The 15,999-nt window shown below is 44.3% G+C and overlaps 1 protein-coding gene across 1 annotated transcript; it reads left to right on the top strand.

Moving 5' to 3' along the window:
* On the top strand, nucleotides 1-13,630 carry LOC104358034 (L-threonine 3-dehydrogenase, mitochondrial). Its single transcript, XM_032993867.2, has 10 exons — nucleotides 1-86; nucleotides 2,011-2,116; nucleotides 5,483-5,684; nucleotides 6,041-6,083; nucleotides 7,472-7,542; nucleotides 8,300-8,449; nucleotides 8,539-8,711; nucleotides 9,543-9,633; nucleotides 10,112-10,381; nucleotides 10,619-13,630. The coding sequence occupies exons 3-10, from the start codon at nucleotides 5,501-5,503 to the stop codon at nucleotides 10,756-10,758; spliced, it is 1,122 nt and encodes a 373-aa protein (XP_032849758.1). The 5' UTR covers nucleotides 1-86; nucleotides 2,011-2,116; nucleotides 5,483-5,500; the 3' UTR covers nucleotides 10,759-13,630.
* Nucleotides 13,631-15,999: the final 2,369 nt, after the last annotated feature.

The raw sequence follows: 15,999 nt of genomic DNA, 5'->3' as shown, positions 1-15,999 counted from the left end.
TTGGCTGCAGCCCCGCCCTTCCCCAGATTCTCCCCCAGAGGCGCGGCGCCGGGCGAGAGGCAGCGGGAGCGCGGCGGGGTGCGAGCGTGAGTGTGGGGCCGTGTCCGTGGGGTTGCGGGGGTGTGGGGCCGTGTCCGTGGGGTTGCGGGGCCGCGGGGTTGTGGGGTGGCCCCGCTCCCCGGCCCGTCACTTAATGAATGAGGTGGGGGGGGGCGCCGCGCCTGTAACGGCTGCGGGTTCGGCGGGCGCCGCTTCCCGCCCTTCAGCGCCTCATCCGGGCCCGGGGAAGGAGCCGGCTTCCCCCCGCCGCGCCCCTCCGCCTCCTCCCGGGGCAGCGGGGCTGGGTCCCCAGTCCCCTTCTCGGCCCTTTGGCTTCTCCCCAGAGGGCTGGCACGGGCTTCAGGCTCCATCCTGGAGGCCCTTACCCGCCCCAAGAGCATCACGCTGTGCCGTAGCTGGTATAACCTGATTCTCTCTCTCTCTTTTTTTTTTTATTTTTTTTATTTTTTTTTTTTTTTTTTCGGTTGCTGAGGTCAGATTTCTAGTCGTTCCCTCGGGCTGACGTTGTTTCTTGGCGGGCTTCGCCGGGGGTACGGCGGGCGCCCGGCGGTCGTGCGTCACCTCTGTAAAACGAGCCGCCGCGGCTGTTGCGTGCCGTGTCAAGGTTATTTTTCAGGGAGGTTGGCCAACAGCTGCCTGCCCGAGAGATCAGCGCCAGCACGGCCACCCCGCTGCCCTGCCCTGGCACATCCACCCCGCCAGGAGACACAGGGAGGGACGCAGGGACCCCCTTACCCCAGTTTGGGGCTCGCCGAGCCCCGGGAAATGCCAAGAAGGGACGTGCGATGGCTTTAGCCCGTCCAGCTCTCCAGCCTGCGCTCACTGTTGGTTGAGCTGAGAATATCCCCTGGCTGTTGTGGCTTGAGCTCTCCCAAACGCGGTGATCCCATGGGCTTTCCAGTTGGCAGCGGCGGGGTGCCAGGGAGTAAGGCTTTCCCGTGGGACGGGAAAGGTGGCATGTGCTTCGTCTTCTGGATGCCTGAGGCGGGCAGTAACTTTCCACTCACGCCCTTCTTAACTAACACAGCTGGAAAAAGCGGAGGAGCTTTCCAGTGCATAAACACTTCTTCAGGTCAGAAGCAGAAACTGTGTGGCTTTGGAGACAAACGTGAGTTGGGAATGATAGCTTGGAGTTTAGTGCGCCGGTGTGGACCATATGCCTGAGGATGTTGGCTGTTTTCAAAGTACTAGTGGTTGGGAATCTGCAAGATCCCGAGCCCTAGAGAGCATCTTCACTTTCTTTGAAGGAAGCAAGTTTGGGACAACTCTGGTTAGCTCTGTGGAGGAGAATCCTGTGGCATCTCAGCAGCTGTGCAGCCTCCAGAAATGCTGCGGGAGATTTGGGGTTTGGTCCTGACCTCTCTCTCCTCCCTCTTTTCCATTTTCTTTGAAGCATACTGTTGTGAGATTTTCCAGACCAAACCCATGACTTTCTTATCTTTCTTATCACCGTAATGTTCTATTAATAACTAATACATAAGAAAGTACTAGCTTCTATAAACATGTTTTTGCCTTTTGTATGAGCAACAGGTGCTTATGGCTTATATATCACTTTGGAAATCTTGCAACAGAACAGCAGCTGGCAGTTAACTTGCTAAATGTCATTTTATAAACTTTTTTCTTGTTTTCCCATCTTTTCCTTCTCCCCATGCTTTAATCTTCTTACAAAACTCAGAAATTTCCTGCTATCCAAGGAAGATTATTGCTTTACATTTGAACACCTGTTTGCTTTATACTAAGCCTTTGCACTGCAAACAACTAGTTTAAAACCCATCCTTCAGAGATGACCCTAGGTTGTATGGTTCTGTTAATTATAGGAGCTGGTTGCGTAGTTTCAGTGTTCTCTGCCTATCACAAACTTACAGACATTTCAAAATCAAGCAAACGTGAACGAAGTGATACCCCTGGCTGCTGCTGCTCTCAAGCGCATGTTTTTTTTTTTTTTTTAAGGTGTGGGACAACTCCTACTTCCTGACAGCTTTTGATTGGCTTTCCAAAGAGGCAGTGTCCTATAAATTGCCATCCCCACTCTGCTCTATCACCACCTGAGGGACAGGTGAGTACAGAACAGGAAAAATTTTAGCGTGTATTGCTTAATCCTTGAAATCAGCGTTGGTTGTTAATTTAAATTAGTGGGGTGGAAAAAATAACTTCCAAGTTTCAGGATAAAAATTCCTCATGTTACTTGATCTAGAACAAAGGAAAGAGCTAGTTTCTAATATTGGTTTGGGTTGATTAGTAAACCCAGTGACTGAGGAACTAGTCAGAAGTTTGGGGGGGGGGGGGGGGAGATTTGAGAAAATATATATATAAAAATAATTTTTGTTTATTTCCAGTTCCTAATTGTACAAAGTATTCCTCTTTGGGATAGTAAGAAACAGCAATCTATCAAAAAATTTAAGGTGTTTTACATCAGTTAAATGAGTACTTCTTGCGTTCTGAGCTGTTAACGACTCCTTGAAATTATTTAAAATGGAGAGCTCTGATCGAGCAGAATGGGCTTCTCTGTCCAAGTTGTTTGGGCTGCCTGTATTTCATGGTTGTTCTGGGGAAGTGTTTTTAAGGTGTGCTATGAATTTCTTTATATATTTGTGCATTTGTTGGCAACTTTAGTATTTAATAGCTCGTGACACCATTTTTCTCCCCCTTCGTATCTGAAATAGAAATAAAAGTATGTAATAGGTGGGATTTTTGCATGCAGTTGTGCTGCTTGGTGAGCCGGGGGTTTTTCAGTGTCTGGTATAAAATGTGTTTACTCTTCTCTTGACTCAGCCTAGACTTGCAAGTAAATTCTCAGCTTAAGCCTGTGTGGTTTCACTGCAGGTGTGTTTGGAGAAACCAGTCCTGTAGGTGGGAAACCAATTTGATCCTAGCATGGCATTTTCAGTCGCAACTAATTTTAGTTTGTACTTTGTTCATGGAGCTCAAAATGACTCGTTGGGTCCTTTAAGGGGAAATTTTCTGCAACAGAGACTAGTGAGTCTCCCTTAGTGCTGTAAGAGTTGTTAATTATTCCATTCTGAATCAAGAAGGGGTCATCATGGCTCTTTAAAGGGCCAGCACTGCCCTTTAACACTCTTACATTGGTTTCCTAGGGAGAAATATGTCTTATGAGGTTGAATTGTCTGGATATGTCTGCCTGTTGCCTACTTCCCTTGCACACCTAACGGTTTTTGTACCTAGTGGCTAGTTTCAAGTAAGCTAGAGAGGGAGTGAGTCTCAAAAATAGCAAGAACATGTCTGTCTTGTGAAGGTGAGCTTGCAGGGGAGGGAAATCTCATTAGTGCCTTGACTGAGCATCAGAGAATGGTTGTGATTGGAGAGACCTGGAGGCCATCTGTCCAAGCCCCTGCTCAAGCAGGGCCACTGAGAGCCAGTTGCTGAGGACCATGTCAGGATGGCTGTTGAAGATCTCCAAGGGTGGAAACTCCATCACCTCTCTGGGCAACCTGTGCCAGAGCTCAGTCACCTTCATGGCAGAAAAGTGTTTCCTGATGTTCCAGGGGAACCTCCTGTGTTTCTGTGTGTGCCCGTGGCCTCTGGTCCTGGCACTGGGCACCACTGGAAAGAGCCTAGCTCTTCTTTGTGCCCTCCCTTCAGGTATTTATATACATTGATTATATCCCCTCCTTGAGCCTTCTCTTCTCCAGGTAAAACAGTCCCACCTCCCTCAGCCTTTCCTCATAGGAGGGATGCTCCAGTCCCTTCATCATCTTCGTGGCCCATCAGCAATATAAGCTGAATTGTACTAATTGACACTAGAGAATCAAGATAGGAGAAAGATGTTATAACCTCTTAGATAGCAGTTAGTTACCTCTGAGATTGGGTCCTCAGGAAATGGGGCTTCTTCACTTTCAGTGCTCAAGGAATGGTTTGTTTACTTGAGTTTTGTAGGTGGAGTTAGATGGGGGTTTATAGGGTTGGTATATAGCGAGGAGTTGCAAGAGACTTGTGCGAAGCCTTGGGAAGATGGCATGATTGCTTCTGTAGCACGGACAGGAGAGATGCAGCTGTAACAGATCAAGCCTGTAATCAGGGAGACTGATGCCTCTAATGGGTTTGTGGCTGTGAGGTGCAGCAGAGGCCTGGCTAATTCATCAGGATACTAATTGACCATGCTCCTCAAGGCAATAAACAAGTCTAAGGCAGGGAGGACAATGCATCTCAGAATAAATCTCTTTGACTGGTTTAAATATGCAAATGTGCTTTTTAATAATGCAGTTTTTTTAGGGGGGGGTATCTTATTAAGCATGTGATAGGTAGTTTAGCAAGTCTTCTGTATTTAAATAGCAAGAGCCTCTAAAGTGCCAGAAAATTCTCAGCCTTGTGTGTTGCTGTAAGTGAAAGGACCACCCACATTAATTACTCGGTTGCTTTTCTATACATACTAGAATTGGTAGTGCTGGAATTCATCTGCAGCAATTAGTTGCCTTAATTTCTTCTTGTGGCCTTTTTTCTCCCCAACTTTCCTTTTTATAATATATACCACAAGAACTCATCTGAGAAAGGAATCGACAGGGTAATCTCAAGCAAACTAGTTTGAAATATATTTTCTTTTGGGGATTTACTTATTCTAGCATTTCGGAAAAGAGAGTTAAAAGTTATTAGAAGGGAGATAAGGAAGAATTTAAGTGATCGTGCCTTAAGAATTGTATTTGAAAGAAGTAAACTGGAACCTCAGAAAAGACCAGTTGTGGGTGTATGTGCAATTTACTTGGGGTACATTCTTCTCCCTTTCCTTCCCCAATATGAAAGATTTGGAGAGAAAGAAAACCAAACTTGCTCGGGGGGATATTTTTGTAATGTATTATGAGCAAATGATATCCTTTTTTCTTGTGAAATGATTGGGACATTTTCATGAGTACTGGGTAAATACTATTTCTCCTTTGTTTGCTCCCTGGGTACTGTCTATCATGCGTGTTAGATCTGAGCAAAGCAGTCCCCTTTAAAGAGATTTACTGCTGCCTCTGGTGGCTTAGCTGAATCTTGCTGATGCAATACTGAGAAGGCTTGCTTATTCACGGCAGTCTACAAAACTTTCTCTCAAAAGTACCTACAGTGAAGCTGTGTAATCATAGCAGCTGAACTTGTTGAATTCTGTATTTGTTGTCTTTTGCGCTTGAAATCGTGGTTTCTAGTGACGGTTTTAAAAAGTCTTAAACTTGAGCTATATTCTCACAGTTCATTATACTGAAGTCTGTGCTGGGGCTGTGGATGTTTTCCAGAGCTCACTCTGGTGAATACATTACCTCTGTTCGAGTTAGTTGACAGGCTCCTCCTGCTAGATGTGGCTTTCAGTTGTCATTTAGGACTTGGATTGCATCATGCTTCTCAGCAACCCTCCAGAGTTTTCCAAGGAAGTGTTTAAAACGTTCCATACGGTTGAGTCATTTGTGACTAATCTTTTCTCTTCTCCTCACAGCCTATTTGAAGGAAGAAGATGCCAATTGTCAAAAACGTGAGCAGAGCTGTCAGCCAGCTGCTCCAGAGCTCTGGTTGTGGATGTGGGATTTCTGTCGTGCCCGTTCGCTGCATTGGAGTCTCACCCCGCCAGGTGGCCTCTGATGCCAGCTTTCACTCAGTTTCTTTCTCTGCATCTGATCATCCTCGGGTGCTAATTACAGGTCAGCATTCTTCTCATAACTCTATTCCCTCTCCAGCTTCTCAGTCGAGTCCCCCACTTCCCCCCTCCTTCCCTGGTGAGCAGAATACTGGAAGCAAAAATACTCAAAATATTCTGGAATTGTGATGATCTTTCCCATATGGTGTTAAGATTGGAGTCCCATGTGAACTTGCTTACTATTTTTATCCCAGAAGTCTACTAAAACCTGTTCATTGGGTTTTCCTTGAGAAAAATATAAAAGCTTTCTGACTTGCCGAGAGAAATAGTACTAATTTCTGATGTGATGCATATGATGATGGAACTCCGTGTTTTGATATCACTTTTTCTCTGATTTTTCTCTTGTGTGCTGCCTTTTAGGTGGTCTTGGCCAGCTTGGAGTGGGACTTGCTAAGCTTCTGAGGTATGTCATGATTCTCTGACTTGCTGTTAGTGAGGAATTCAAGCTTCAGCCATCACTTCTAGAAGCAATAAGTTTCTGCAAAGTTGTTTATAGAAAAATCCTAGTGACGCCTGCAGATTCTTTTTTGCCTCTTAGTTTTGTAAATATCTTTAAATTTTCACCGTATTTTTATTTTTTTACTCCTGTGCTTGGTTTAGGTTCACTGATGTACTTTGTCTGTACATTGGTTACAATTCCCAAAATAACATAACTTTGTCTAAGAGACTGGCTTCTGAGTTCAGCTTGCTTCCAGTTAAATGGAACGATTGAGAATCTGTATCCTTAGAGGGTGGTCAGTTTTCTTTTCCTCTTTTTTGGTCTAGCCAAATAAGGCTGAATTTGAGTGCTCCATAGAGACCCAAAGGCTGTGATTTTTATGCAGGTACTACAGGAGGAAAACAAGTACAAACATCTACTTGAAGAAATACATAGTCCTTTGTTAATTATCCAGCTGTTGGGCTTTGCAACTGCTGACTTTTATCTCTCTGAGAATTTCGGTTAAGTAACTTCAGGAGTAAGCTGCCCTATTTAGTAAAGTACAAACAAAAATGAAGATTAGGATACAAAATCTTGAAGTTTTTATGATTTGGTGAAAGATGAACTGATGCAGCAGAAGGAGTAAATGGAAAATGGGTTTCTTCTGGCTCTTTCTGTTCCCCAGCCTCACATACACATTTACCTTACTTCTTCCATGGTGTCTTTTAAAGAAATGTAAAATGCTGCAAGAGCTCTCTCTGGTCCATATCGTTGTCTGTATCCACGCCTGCTCAGCTCCAGAGTAGCATTTGCACACAGACAGTGTTTGTTGGAGAGAATTTGGACCATGACCAAAAGTGAGCAACACTGTGTTGCAGTTTGAATGTTTTCTACCAGTTTTATGATATATTTTAAAATCATCCAAATAATGGAAGGCTGGAATGTACTCCAATGCCATCAGACTCGCTCTCTGCGATAGCGTTGTGCAGATTAGAAGAGCACAAGGCAGAGATTACTCAGTTGTATTTATTTTGTTGATATAAAAGTAGCTGCAGTTACAGCATGCCCAGTGGCTTTTTGTTGCCTGCAGGGGAGTAGATTATCTCTGGGTAAGATTCTCAAAAAGAAGAGGGTAAGAAGGTCTTTCTTCTCAACATACTTTTGTTTTCTAAAAGGTTTGTCTGTCCTTATGCAGTTTTTCACTGCTACTAGAAGTAGGATTGGTGGGGCTTTTTTAGTGTAATAACTGGTTTTATTGTGGAAATTATTGCTCTAATATTGCTTCAGCAAAACAAAATAGCAACATAGCAACTCATGAACTATCTCGAACACTCTCGATGAACTCACTGTACCATGTGGGTATTTTTACACAGGAAACGCTTTGGAAAGAACAATGTGATCTTGTCTGACATTAGAAAACCTGCGGATAATGTTTTCTATAGTGGTAAGTGACTGGAGAAGCATATGGAAAAAAAAAAAATCTTAACTCTACCTCTGATGTTGATAGACTAATTACCAAAGTCTAAATGACAAGTGGATTAAACTGAACAAGCTGCTGTTCGAAACTTCTGGATAATGCCTTCCTGCTTTGAAGTCTTGCCAAGGCATTGACTACTTCTGTCTATTACTCCCTTTTTCTAAACATTTTTCTTTGCATTTTTTCACTGTTGCTTTGCCACTTTGACCAGAATAACTACTCGAATCCAGTTGAGCTTGGCTGTTGTGCTCCTGCTGTATAGAGAGATGCATTTATTCTTTTGGAGGGAACAAGTTGGAAATTAAATTTGTGCTTTCTTTTTCCATGCTCAGGCAACTTGTCTGAGATGAATGTAGAGTAGGATTTTTGGCTTCTTTTCTTTAGAGACTTGCACAAGTTTTTTTTTTCTTTGTCATTACTATTTAATGATGCTTTTAGGGATTTGAATAGCATACACTAGCTGTTCCCTGCTTTCATGCTGTTGACTGGATAAAACAGGGGTTCTTGGATCAGTCTGTTGTTGAGGTAAAGGTAACAGTTTATCTTAATTTCTCTGGCTTATTTACTGGTTTATTGACCACTGCTGTTAGGTGTGCATTCTGCTGTGCAGTCAAATCCTGCACAGAGGTACGATCAAGGAGCAGCAATTTGAGTTTCATGTAGAACTTTTCTTTACATCCGCTCTTCTTGGGATTCAATTTCCTACTGGTTCCATTTCTTCTAGGTCCTTTTATATACGCAGATATCTTGGACTACAAGAATTTACGTGAGATAGTGGTGAATAATCGGATAACTTGGCTGTTCCACTATAGTGCTTTGCTGAGTGCTGTTGGAGAAGCAAACGTGCCTTTGGCCAGAGCTGTAAATATTACCGGTATGTGACAAGGGTTTTGAGTTCATGACTCGTGCAGAGGCTTGAGAAAGTGCAATGTATGTTCTGACAAATGCTGTTGTTTGTTCCAGGTTTACACAATGTTCTGGATATTGCAGCTGAGCATAATTTGAGACTCTTTGTTCCAAGCACTATCGGAGCTTTTGGACCCACCTCTCCTCGAGATCCAACTCCTGATCTCTGCATTCAGAGACCAAGGACAATCTATGGAGTCTCCAAGGTTCACGCTGAGCTCATGGGAGAAGTGAGAATTTCTTATTTTATTTATTCCATTAAAGTTCTGTGAGAACTTCATTACTTTTGTAAGATTCTTCACTGCAGTGTTCTTTTCCCATTCTGTCCTTCCTGCAGGATTTAGTACTCAATAGTAGTCTGAGGCAGCTCTTTAGGACAAATATTTTTTGAGTAGGAAAAAGTACAAAGAATTGGAAACTGGCACACATCTAACTTTCAGTATCGTTTCTTTCCCTTGTTCTTTTGACTTTGGCCTCTTTGCCTCATCTGCCAATATGAATGGCATTGCATAAATGACAGTGTACAAAGCCTTGCGAAAGCATGGTAGACAAGGATGACTTTGGCCCCTCCCAGCCCTCTCCCCACATTCCCCCCCAAAAAAGGACTGTAAAGTCAAAGCTGTGGGAGTCTGTACACGCTCAACTTCTCTTGGCTTTGTAGTTCTTTATAAACTAATCGTTAAAGCTGATATTTTTACATACTGGTTCCTCACTTGAAATTTATGACAGACAGTGGCAGGTCTGAAGACTGTATTAACTTGAAATGTCTCACAAACTTTGGAATCTTCAGTTTCTGGACACTAGGTCTAGACCCTACATTACAAGCCAATCCATATCACGAATCTGTCTCTACTGATGTGGGTGTAAACTAGAAAAGGGCAAGCGGGGAGATCAGCTACCTGGTGGGGAATAGAGACTGTTTAGTAGTTCCTGTTCTTTCATCCCTGTCACGGGATGGCTACAGAGCTGAAGATTCATCCCGTGGCAGATTTTCTTCTGTGAAATCAGTTGTGTGGTGTAGTCTTGATGTGTAAAGCTACATTTCTCTCTTCCCTCTGTAGTACTACCATTACCGGTACGGCCTCGACTTTCGCTGCCTGAGGTATCCAGGAATTATATCTGCTGACTCCCAGCCTGGTGGGGGAACAACTGGTGAGTGACTTGTGTGTAGTTCTCGGTATTGCAGGCGAGAACAGCAAAAACATAAGCCAATACAGTAATTTCCAATGTGTCTGTAGAAATTTAATCTGTGGCAGTATAGAGCATGACTATAGAGATGCTGTTTCAACAGTGTTGTAACAGTTTTTGGCCACTCCAGCCTAGGGCATAATTTCGTAGATACTTTTTAAAGGCAAAGACTGAGAGATTTTTGGATGAATTACACTCATTGAGACCATTTCCTTTAAAATATTTTGAGCTCTGCTGTATTGCTGCAATATCCAAATGCTAGAATAGCATTGAGATAGTTCAGAACGACTTATACTTCTCCTGTACAACGTAAATAATACATGGCTCTGCTGCTAGATTTTAGACAGGAGGCTTTGGGGGTGGTCTGTGGTTTGCTGACTGTCGTGAAGGGAACAACAGGTTGAGGCAGATGAGTACACACACCCATTGTTCTTTTCCACAGATTATGCTGTCCAGATTTTCCACGACGCCATAAAGAACGGCAAATTCCAGTGCAACCTAAAGCCAGACACTCGTCTCCCTATGATGTATATTGATGACTGTCTGAAAGCGACTCTAGAGGTCATGGAGGCCCCTGCAGAGGCACTGAGCATGAGGACGTACAACATCAGTGCCATGAGCTTCACTCCTGAAGAGCTGGCACAAGAGGTGCAGAAGCACGTTCCTGAGCTCCAAGTGACCTACAATGTGGATGAAGTCAGGCAGGCCATAGGTTAGTATCGGCTTTTTTGGCAGTGGGTGAGAAAAAGCATTAAATTGCTATACATTAAAGGCAAAAGAAAGTTTCTTTTCTTTTTAGACACTTGTAAATTGCTCCTGTACAATTCAAGTCTGACCGCTTGAAACTCAGCTTTAGTAGTTCAAATGGCCAGCAGTGATATGTCTTGAAGTTTTAAAGAAGTTTTTCTTAAACCTCATGCTAGTTTTTTCTTCTCTCTTTTCCCTATAGCTGACAGCTGGCCAATGAACTTTGATGACAGGAACGCCCGGAGGGATTGGGGTTGGAAACATGATTATGATCTCCCTGAGTTGGTGACTACGATGTTTAGCTTCCTTGGGTCTGACTCCAGGATTGCTCAAGCAAACTGAAATACTTCATAAGATGTTTCCAGATTTCCACAGAGGACCAGGAAGAAATGGCTAAATTAGTTTATGATTTTCTGAGTCTTAGAGCATGTCAGTTATTAATTTTCATAAGTAGCAATAGAGTTGGGCAGAAACATACTGTAGCTGGAACATACTGCAAGATAAACAACATCATTTGGTGCTGTCTCTAAGCACAGCACCAATGACAAACACAGAATTCTTGAACTTTCACACTTAAGCAGCTAGAAAAAAAAAAAAAAAAGAAAAAAGGCACTTACTCCTGGCTGATGACTCTCCAATCATTCCTGCTGCCTGCCTCTTCTTTGGCAAACAACGTGGGACAGTATTGTCAAACCTGGCGTTTTGGGCGTATCCCACGAAGTTAACGACAGGGTTTTCATTTTCCTGGTGGAGGATGTTAGATAGTAGTAAGATATCCTTTCTACTCTTTGCTTACAAAAGAGAGATCAGAAGAGCTACTTCATGTTTCCAAATTGCAGGGGTCGTTGCAATTGTAGTTTGAAATCAAACTTTGGTTGATAGTTCCTATTTATGTATATATATGTATAGCTGTATAAACATACACTTTTCTATACATATGGCATACAAAGTAGCGTTATTCTTATAATGCTTGTAAATGTGAAGGGGAATAGGACTTGAATTCTCATTGTGCTTTAAAAAAACAGGGTTTACAAGCTAAGCTTTGTCCTGTTCTTTGAAAGTGCTGCTGCCTTCAGTTCAATCTCAGAGGCAGACCTGAAATCTGAAGAGCTGTTACGTGTATGTGAATCTGGGGTGTAATTCAAGAAGGCAGTGCCCAGGTATGGGTTTATGGTTAATTAGCACTACTTTTGGTTGTTACCCAGTTGTTTGCCGTGCTAGCACAGTGACGTACTGCCTGGAGCAAGTGTTCAAGGTGGGCTGATGATGGAGCCTTACGGCAGAGTCAAGTCAGCCTTTGAAATCTGTTCATGTTCACTACATTTTCCACGTGCACTGGAAGTGTATTTGTAGATGCTATTTATGTCTAACTGTCATACGCTTTTATTCTATAGAGAGGGATCCAGAAGCTGAAGCCATCTTCTAGCTACAGTTAAGGGCTGTTCTGCACATTGAGTTTCGTGCACGAGAGATTCTGGGATTAACAAGGAAGTCTTAATAGATGCATGCAAGGAAGATACGTCTATTCAAAAGCTACTTAGGAGACTTTGAGAAATGACAAACTGGAGAGACAGGAAAGCCATTTTAGGTAAAATACCAGTTTCTGTGGATGTGAATCTGAGCCATCAGCTACTGTAGGTGTAGCTTGCCTTGAGAAACAGCATCTGGGAACTTTTGATTTTATTTTTTTTCAAAGAAAAAATATCTTTCATTTTCAAAATGACTGGAAATTCCCTATATGAATCTCTCCCTCTTTTTAGCCTTGTATACTCTTAATGTAGGAAAACACATTCAAGTATTTTTTTTTTTTTTTTTTGCCTACAACCTGTTTGCTGTGTTTTCTGTGACCATGCTTTGGTAGTTGCGAGTCTGTTACGCTCTCTGTAACCCTGCAGTGTTCCCTCACTAAGTGGTTAACTGACATGACCAGATTTCTGTCTCTTTGTGAAAGAGTCTACATGCTGCAGGGAGTATGTTTTCTCATGAAAGTAACGTTCAAATGAAGATTCTGTGGTGAAACCCAGTTATTTTAAACATTTGTTAAACTTGTATCTCTTGTTTTTTTATGTCTTACTGTTTCATCTCTTGGCAAAGTTATGTGTTTCCCAAGTATTTAAGCTCAAAAACCTCTAAGGTTGTGGCCTCTTATTGAAACTTTTTTTTTTTTTTATATTGTTTACGTTTCTGAAAATACAAGTTTTTAAACTTTGGCCGCTGTTGTAACTATCACATTGTTCAAGTGTAATATTTGGCCCAATGGGCCAGCAAAGTTGGCCCTCTGTTCGCACCTTACAAGGAAAAACTGGCTCAGGTTTTGTCCTCTGCCCTGCCAAAACAGGATTATCTCCTAGTAAACTGTCACACTGTGTCATCGTCTGAAGGGCTTTGGTATGAAAGACTGGAATGAACAAGACACTTCCTCTCGTATTTCAGACCCTGGGGCCTCCTCATTGCATCTGTTGCACGAGGCATGTGAAATAGTTGTTGAGAGGTCTCACTCCGTTTCTTTACTTCACCCAAAGTCATGGGGTTTACTCCCCTCACCCTTGCTCAGAGCTCCAGTTAACACCAGCAAGAGTGAAGAGTGAGAATGTTCTTCTGAAACGCACTGTCCTTGGCTGTGGCATTGCATAAAAGCTTTGCATAAGATGTTACAGTGAAGGTGAAATTCAAACCTATGCTATTTTGTTCAAAAGTTTGGGTTTTTTGTTTTTGTTTTTTTTTTTTCCCTCCTGTCAAAAGTAGCTGACATGTTTTAGGAGCAGCCATTTAAGAAACTTCTATTTTTCAAAATCTAAAATAAACCATATTTCAGTAAAGAGTCGTTTGGAGGTAACAGTGTGGTGATTATCAGGGAGTGTGATTCGATGTGTCGACAAGGTCTGAGTCCTGTTTGAAATTCTGCTTTTCAACCTGTGACCAATGATGCATGTCTTTTTTTTTTTTTTTTTTTCCATGTCTTCCCCATTAACTTCTTTTGTAACTATGTTACAGTATTTTCTGTATTAAGCCAATTTGATGTGGTACAAAACATCTAACTTTTGCTACTAGCCTGAAGTTTGACTTCTGGGTAAAGACTTCTCTCATGACATTTGAGCATTGTAGCTGTTACAGTACCTATTCAGGAAAACAAAAAAAAAGTTGTTAAGAATATTTTTTCAAATATTTCAAGTTGTGGATGATACCTCCTTTAATAAAATCCTATGCAGATGTATCCTTGTTTTGTCATCCTTGTGTAGGGCGTGCACGAGCAGGGATGGAGGATGCCAGTTAGTGCCGAAGCCTTTTCTTCAGCCACAGAAGTGGTGCAGGACTTGAGGCACAGAGAAGGGTACGGTCCCTGCAGGGACTCTCAAATATCTGTGCATGTGTTTAACTTCCTGCTGGCTGTTCCAGAGCCACCAGGGAGGTGCATGGGTTGTGCCTGTAGATGGCAGCCACCCAAAAAAGTGCTGGGTTTCCAATATTCCTCTGTCACTTCTAGATTTCTTAGCCCTTTCGCATGTGGAGAAGCCAGTCTCCAGCCACGTTTCTGACTTCCCTTATACCTGAGTGGCTCTGAAAGGAGCAAGGATGGGCCGAGGGAGGAGCTTTAAAAAGACACGTGCCAGGAATTGAAGATTGTAGGGTCCTTGTCTCTGCTGCTGTGCAGACCTTGACTCCAGCCCTTGCACAACCCCTAGAGTTGCTCCTCAGGAGTTTGTGCAGACACGAGTGAGAACCAGTGTGTTCCTCACAATTTACCGTGGACCCACCCTGCCTCCATGCTTCGTGAACACACGCTGCCTTCAGGTTAAACAAGGCCTTTCCCTCCTCCTACTCCCCGACTTTCTAATGATGAGAACTTCTTGTGGAGGAAGCGTTCCACTTCACCACAGTTGAATGACTAATGCAGGCATTATGTTTCTTGCAGAACAGGGGAGGGTGGCACAGTGCTGTGCTCTTTCCAGCTAGTTCACTATGATAATTAGTTTGACTCTTGTTTACACATGCTCAGTCTGGCTTCTGTAAGTGCTATAGATGACAGTGCTTTATCCAAAGCTGCTGTAGCTGAGGAGAGCATTGCCATTACCCTTCAGGCCCTGCAGAAACAACTACTGCGTTTTTCTTCTTTTCCCTCCACCCTGTTCTTCATAGACTTTAAGAATAATAACCCTGTAATAGAATCACAGGATGGTTTGGGTTGGAAGGGGCCTTAAAGATCATCCAGTCCCAACCCCCCTGCCCTGGGCAGGGCCCCCTTCCCCCAGCCCAGGGGGCTCCCAGCCCCGTCCAACCTGGCCTTGAACCCTTCCAGGGAGGGGGCAGCCACAGCTGCTCTGGGCACCCTGGGCCAGCGCCTCACCCCCCGTACAGGGAAGAATTTCTGCCTTAGATCTCATCTAAATCTGCCCTCTGGCAGTTTAAAACCATTACCCCTCGTACCAGTAACAGTACCTCAGCCCCCTTTAAGCCCTGGGAGGCCGCTCGAAGGGCTCCCCGGAGCCTTCTCTTCTCCAGGCTGAACCCCCCCAACTCTCTCAGCCCTGCCCCCCAGGGGAGCTGCTCCAGCCCCCCCAGCATCTCCGTGGCCTCCTCTGGCCCCGCTCGAGCAGCTCCGTGTCCTTCTGCTGTTGGGGGCCCCCGAGCTGGCCCCAGCACTGCAGGGGGGTCTCCCCAGAGCGGAGCAGAGGGGGAGAATCCCCTCCCTGGCCCTGCTGCCCCCCCTGCTCTGGCTGCACCCCAGGGCACGGGTGGGTTCTGGGCTGTGGGCACACATTGCTGGCTTATAGTTTTCCATCTGCTAATACCCCCAAGTCCCTCTCCTTGGGGCTGCTCTCCAGCCACTCCTTGCCCAGCCTGGATTTGTGCTTGGGATTGCCCTGACCCATGGGCAGGACCTTGCACTTGGCCTTGTTGAACTTCATGAGGTTTTCATGGGCCGACATCTCCAGCTTTTCCAGGTCCCTCTGGATGCCATCCCTGCCCTCCCGCGTGTCCCCGCCCCACACAGCTCGGGGTCGTGGGTGAACTTGCTGAGGCTGCATCGATCCCACTGTCCATGGCACCAACAAAGATGTTAAACAGCGCCGGGACCAACACCCACCCCTGAGGAGCACCACTCAGGCAGCATAAACAAAAGCCTCCTAAGGTTTTTGCTTTTAATTCTCGCATTTACTTTTCCTCCTTGCTCGTTTGCCTTGAAGTCGGCGACTGGCTTCCCTGTCCTCACTTTGCTGTTCCCGTGTAAGAGGGAACGCACAGAGCTGGAGCAGTGCTCACCCCGTGGTGATTGGCGAGCCTCCGCTAAAAAGCTTTAAAGGAAGGAGCTCTGCTCCTTCTCAAGGTGCGAGTGCTGGTGGAGTGTGCTTGTTCAGCTTCCCCCAGGTTTTGATGTCGGTACTGAACTACGTGCCTCTGTACTAATGTGCTATTAATACCCAGACTGCTGACTCTGAAACAGGGCCAGGGGAAAGGGTCTTTCTGTCATGACAAAAGTCACTGCTCAAGCCTGGGATAGAAATGCGAATCCTGCCTGGGTCTGGGTCCTATTGCAATGATTAATTCTTAAGATGTTAAAGTTAATTCCTTTGTTTAAACTCA

The sequence above is a fragment of the Tyto alba genome, unplaced genomic scaffold (genome assembly GCF_018691265.1).
Source record: "Tyto alba isolate M040663 unplaced genomic scaffold, T.alba_DEE_v4.0 Super-Scaffold_40, whole genome shotgun sequence".
Lineage (NCBI taxonomy): Eukaryota > Metazoa > Chordata > Aves > Strigiformes > Tytonidae > Tyto > Tyto alba.
Note: the sequence above shows the minus strand (reverse complement) of the source record. Positions and strands in the feature narration are given on the sequence as shown.

Bases quoted from the DNA above. Each gene is read 5' to 3' on its own strand.
- LOC104358034 (XM_032993867.2), top strand. From the start codon at position 5,501: ATGCCAATTGTCAAAAACGTGAGCAGAGCTGTCAGCCAGCTGCTCCAG. The intron at 5,685-6,040 runs GTCAGCATTCTT...GCTGCCTTTTAG, and splicing joins TCCTCGGGTGCTAATTACAG to GTGGTCTTGGCCAGCTTGGA. The intron at 10,382-10,618 runs GTTAGTATCGGC...TTTTCCCTATAG, and splicing joins TGAAGTCAGGCAGGCCATAG to CTGACAGCTGGCCAATGAAC.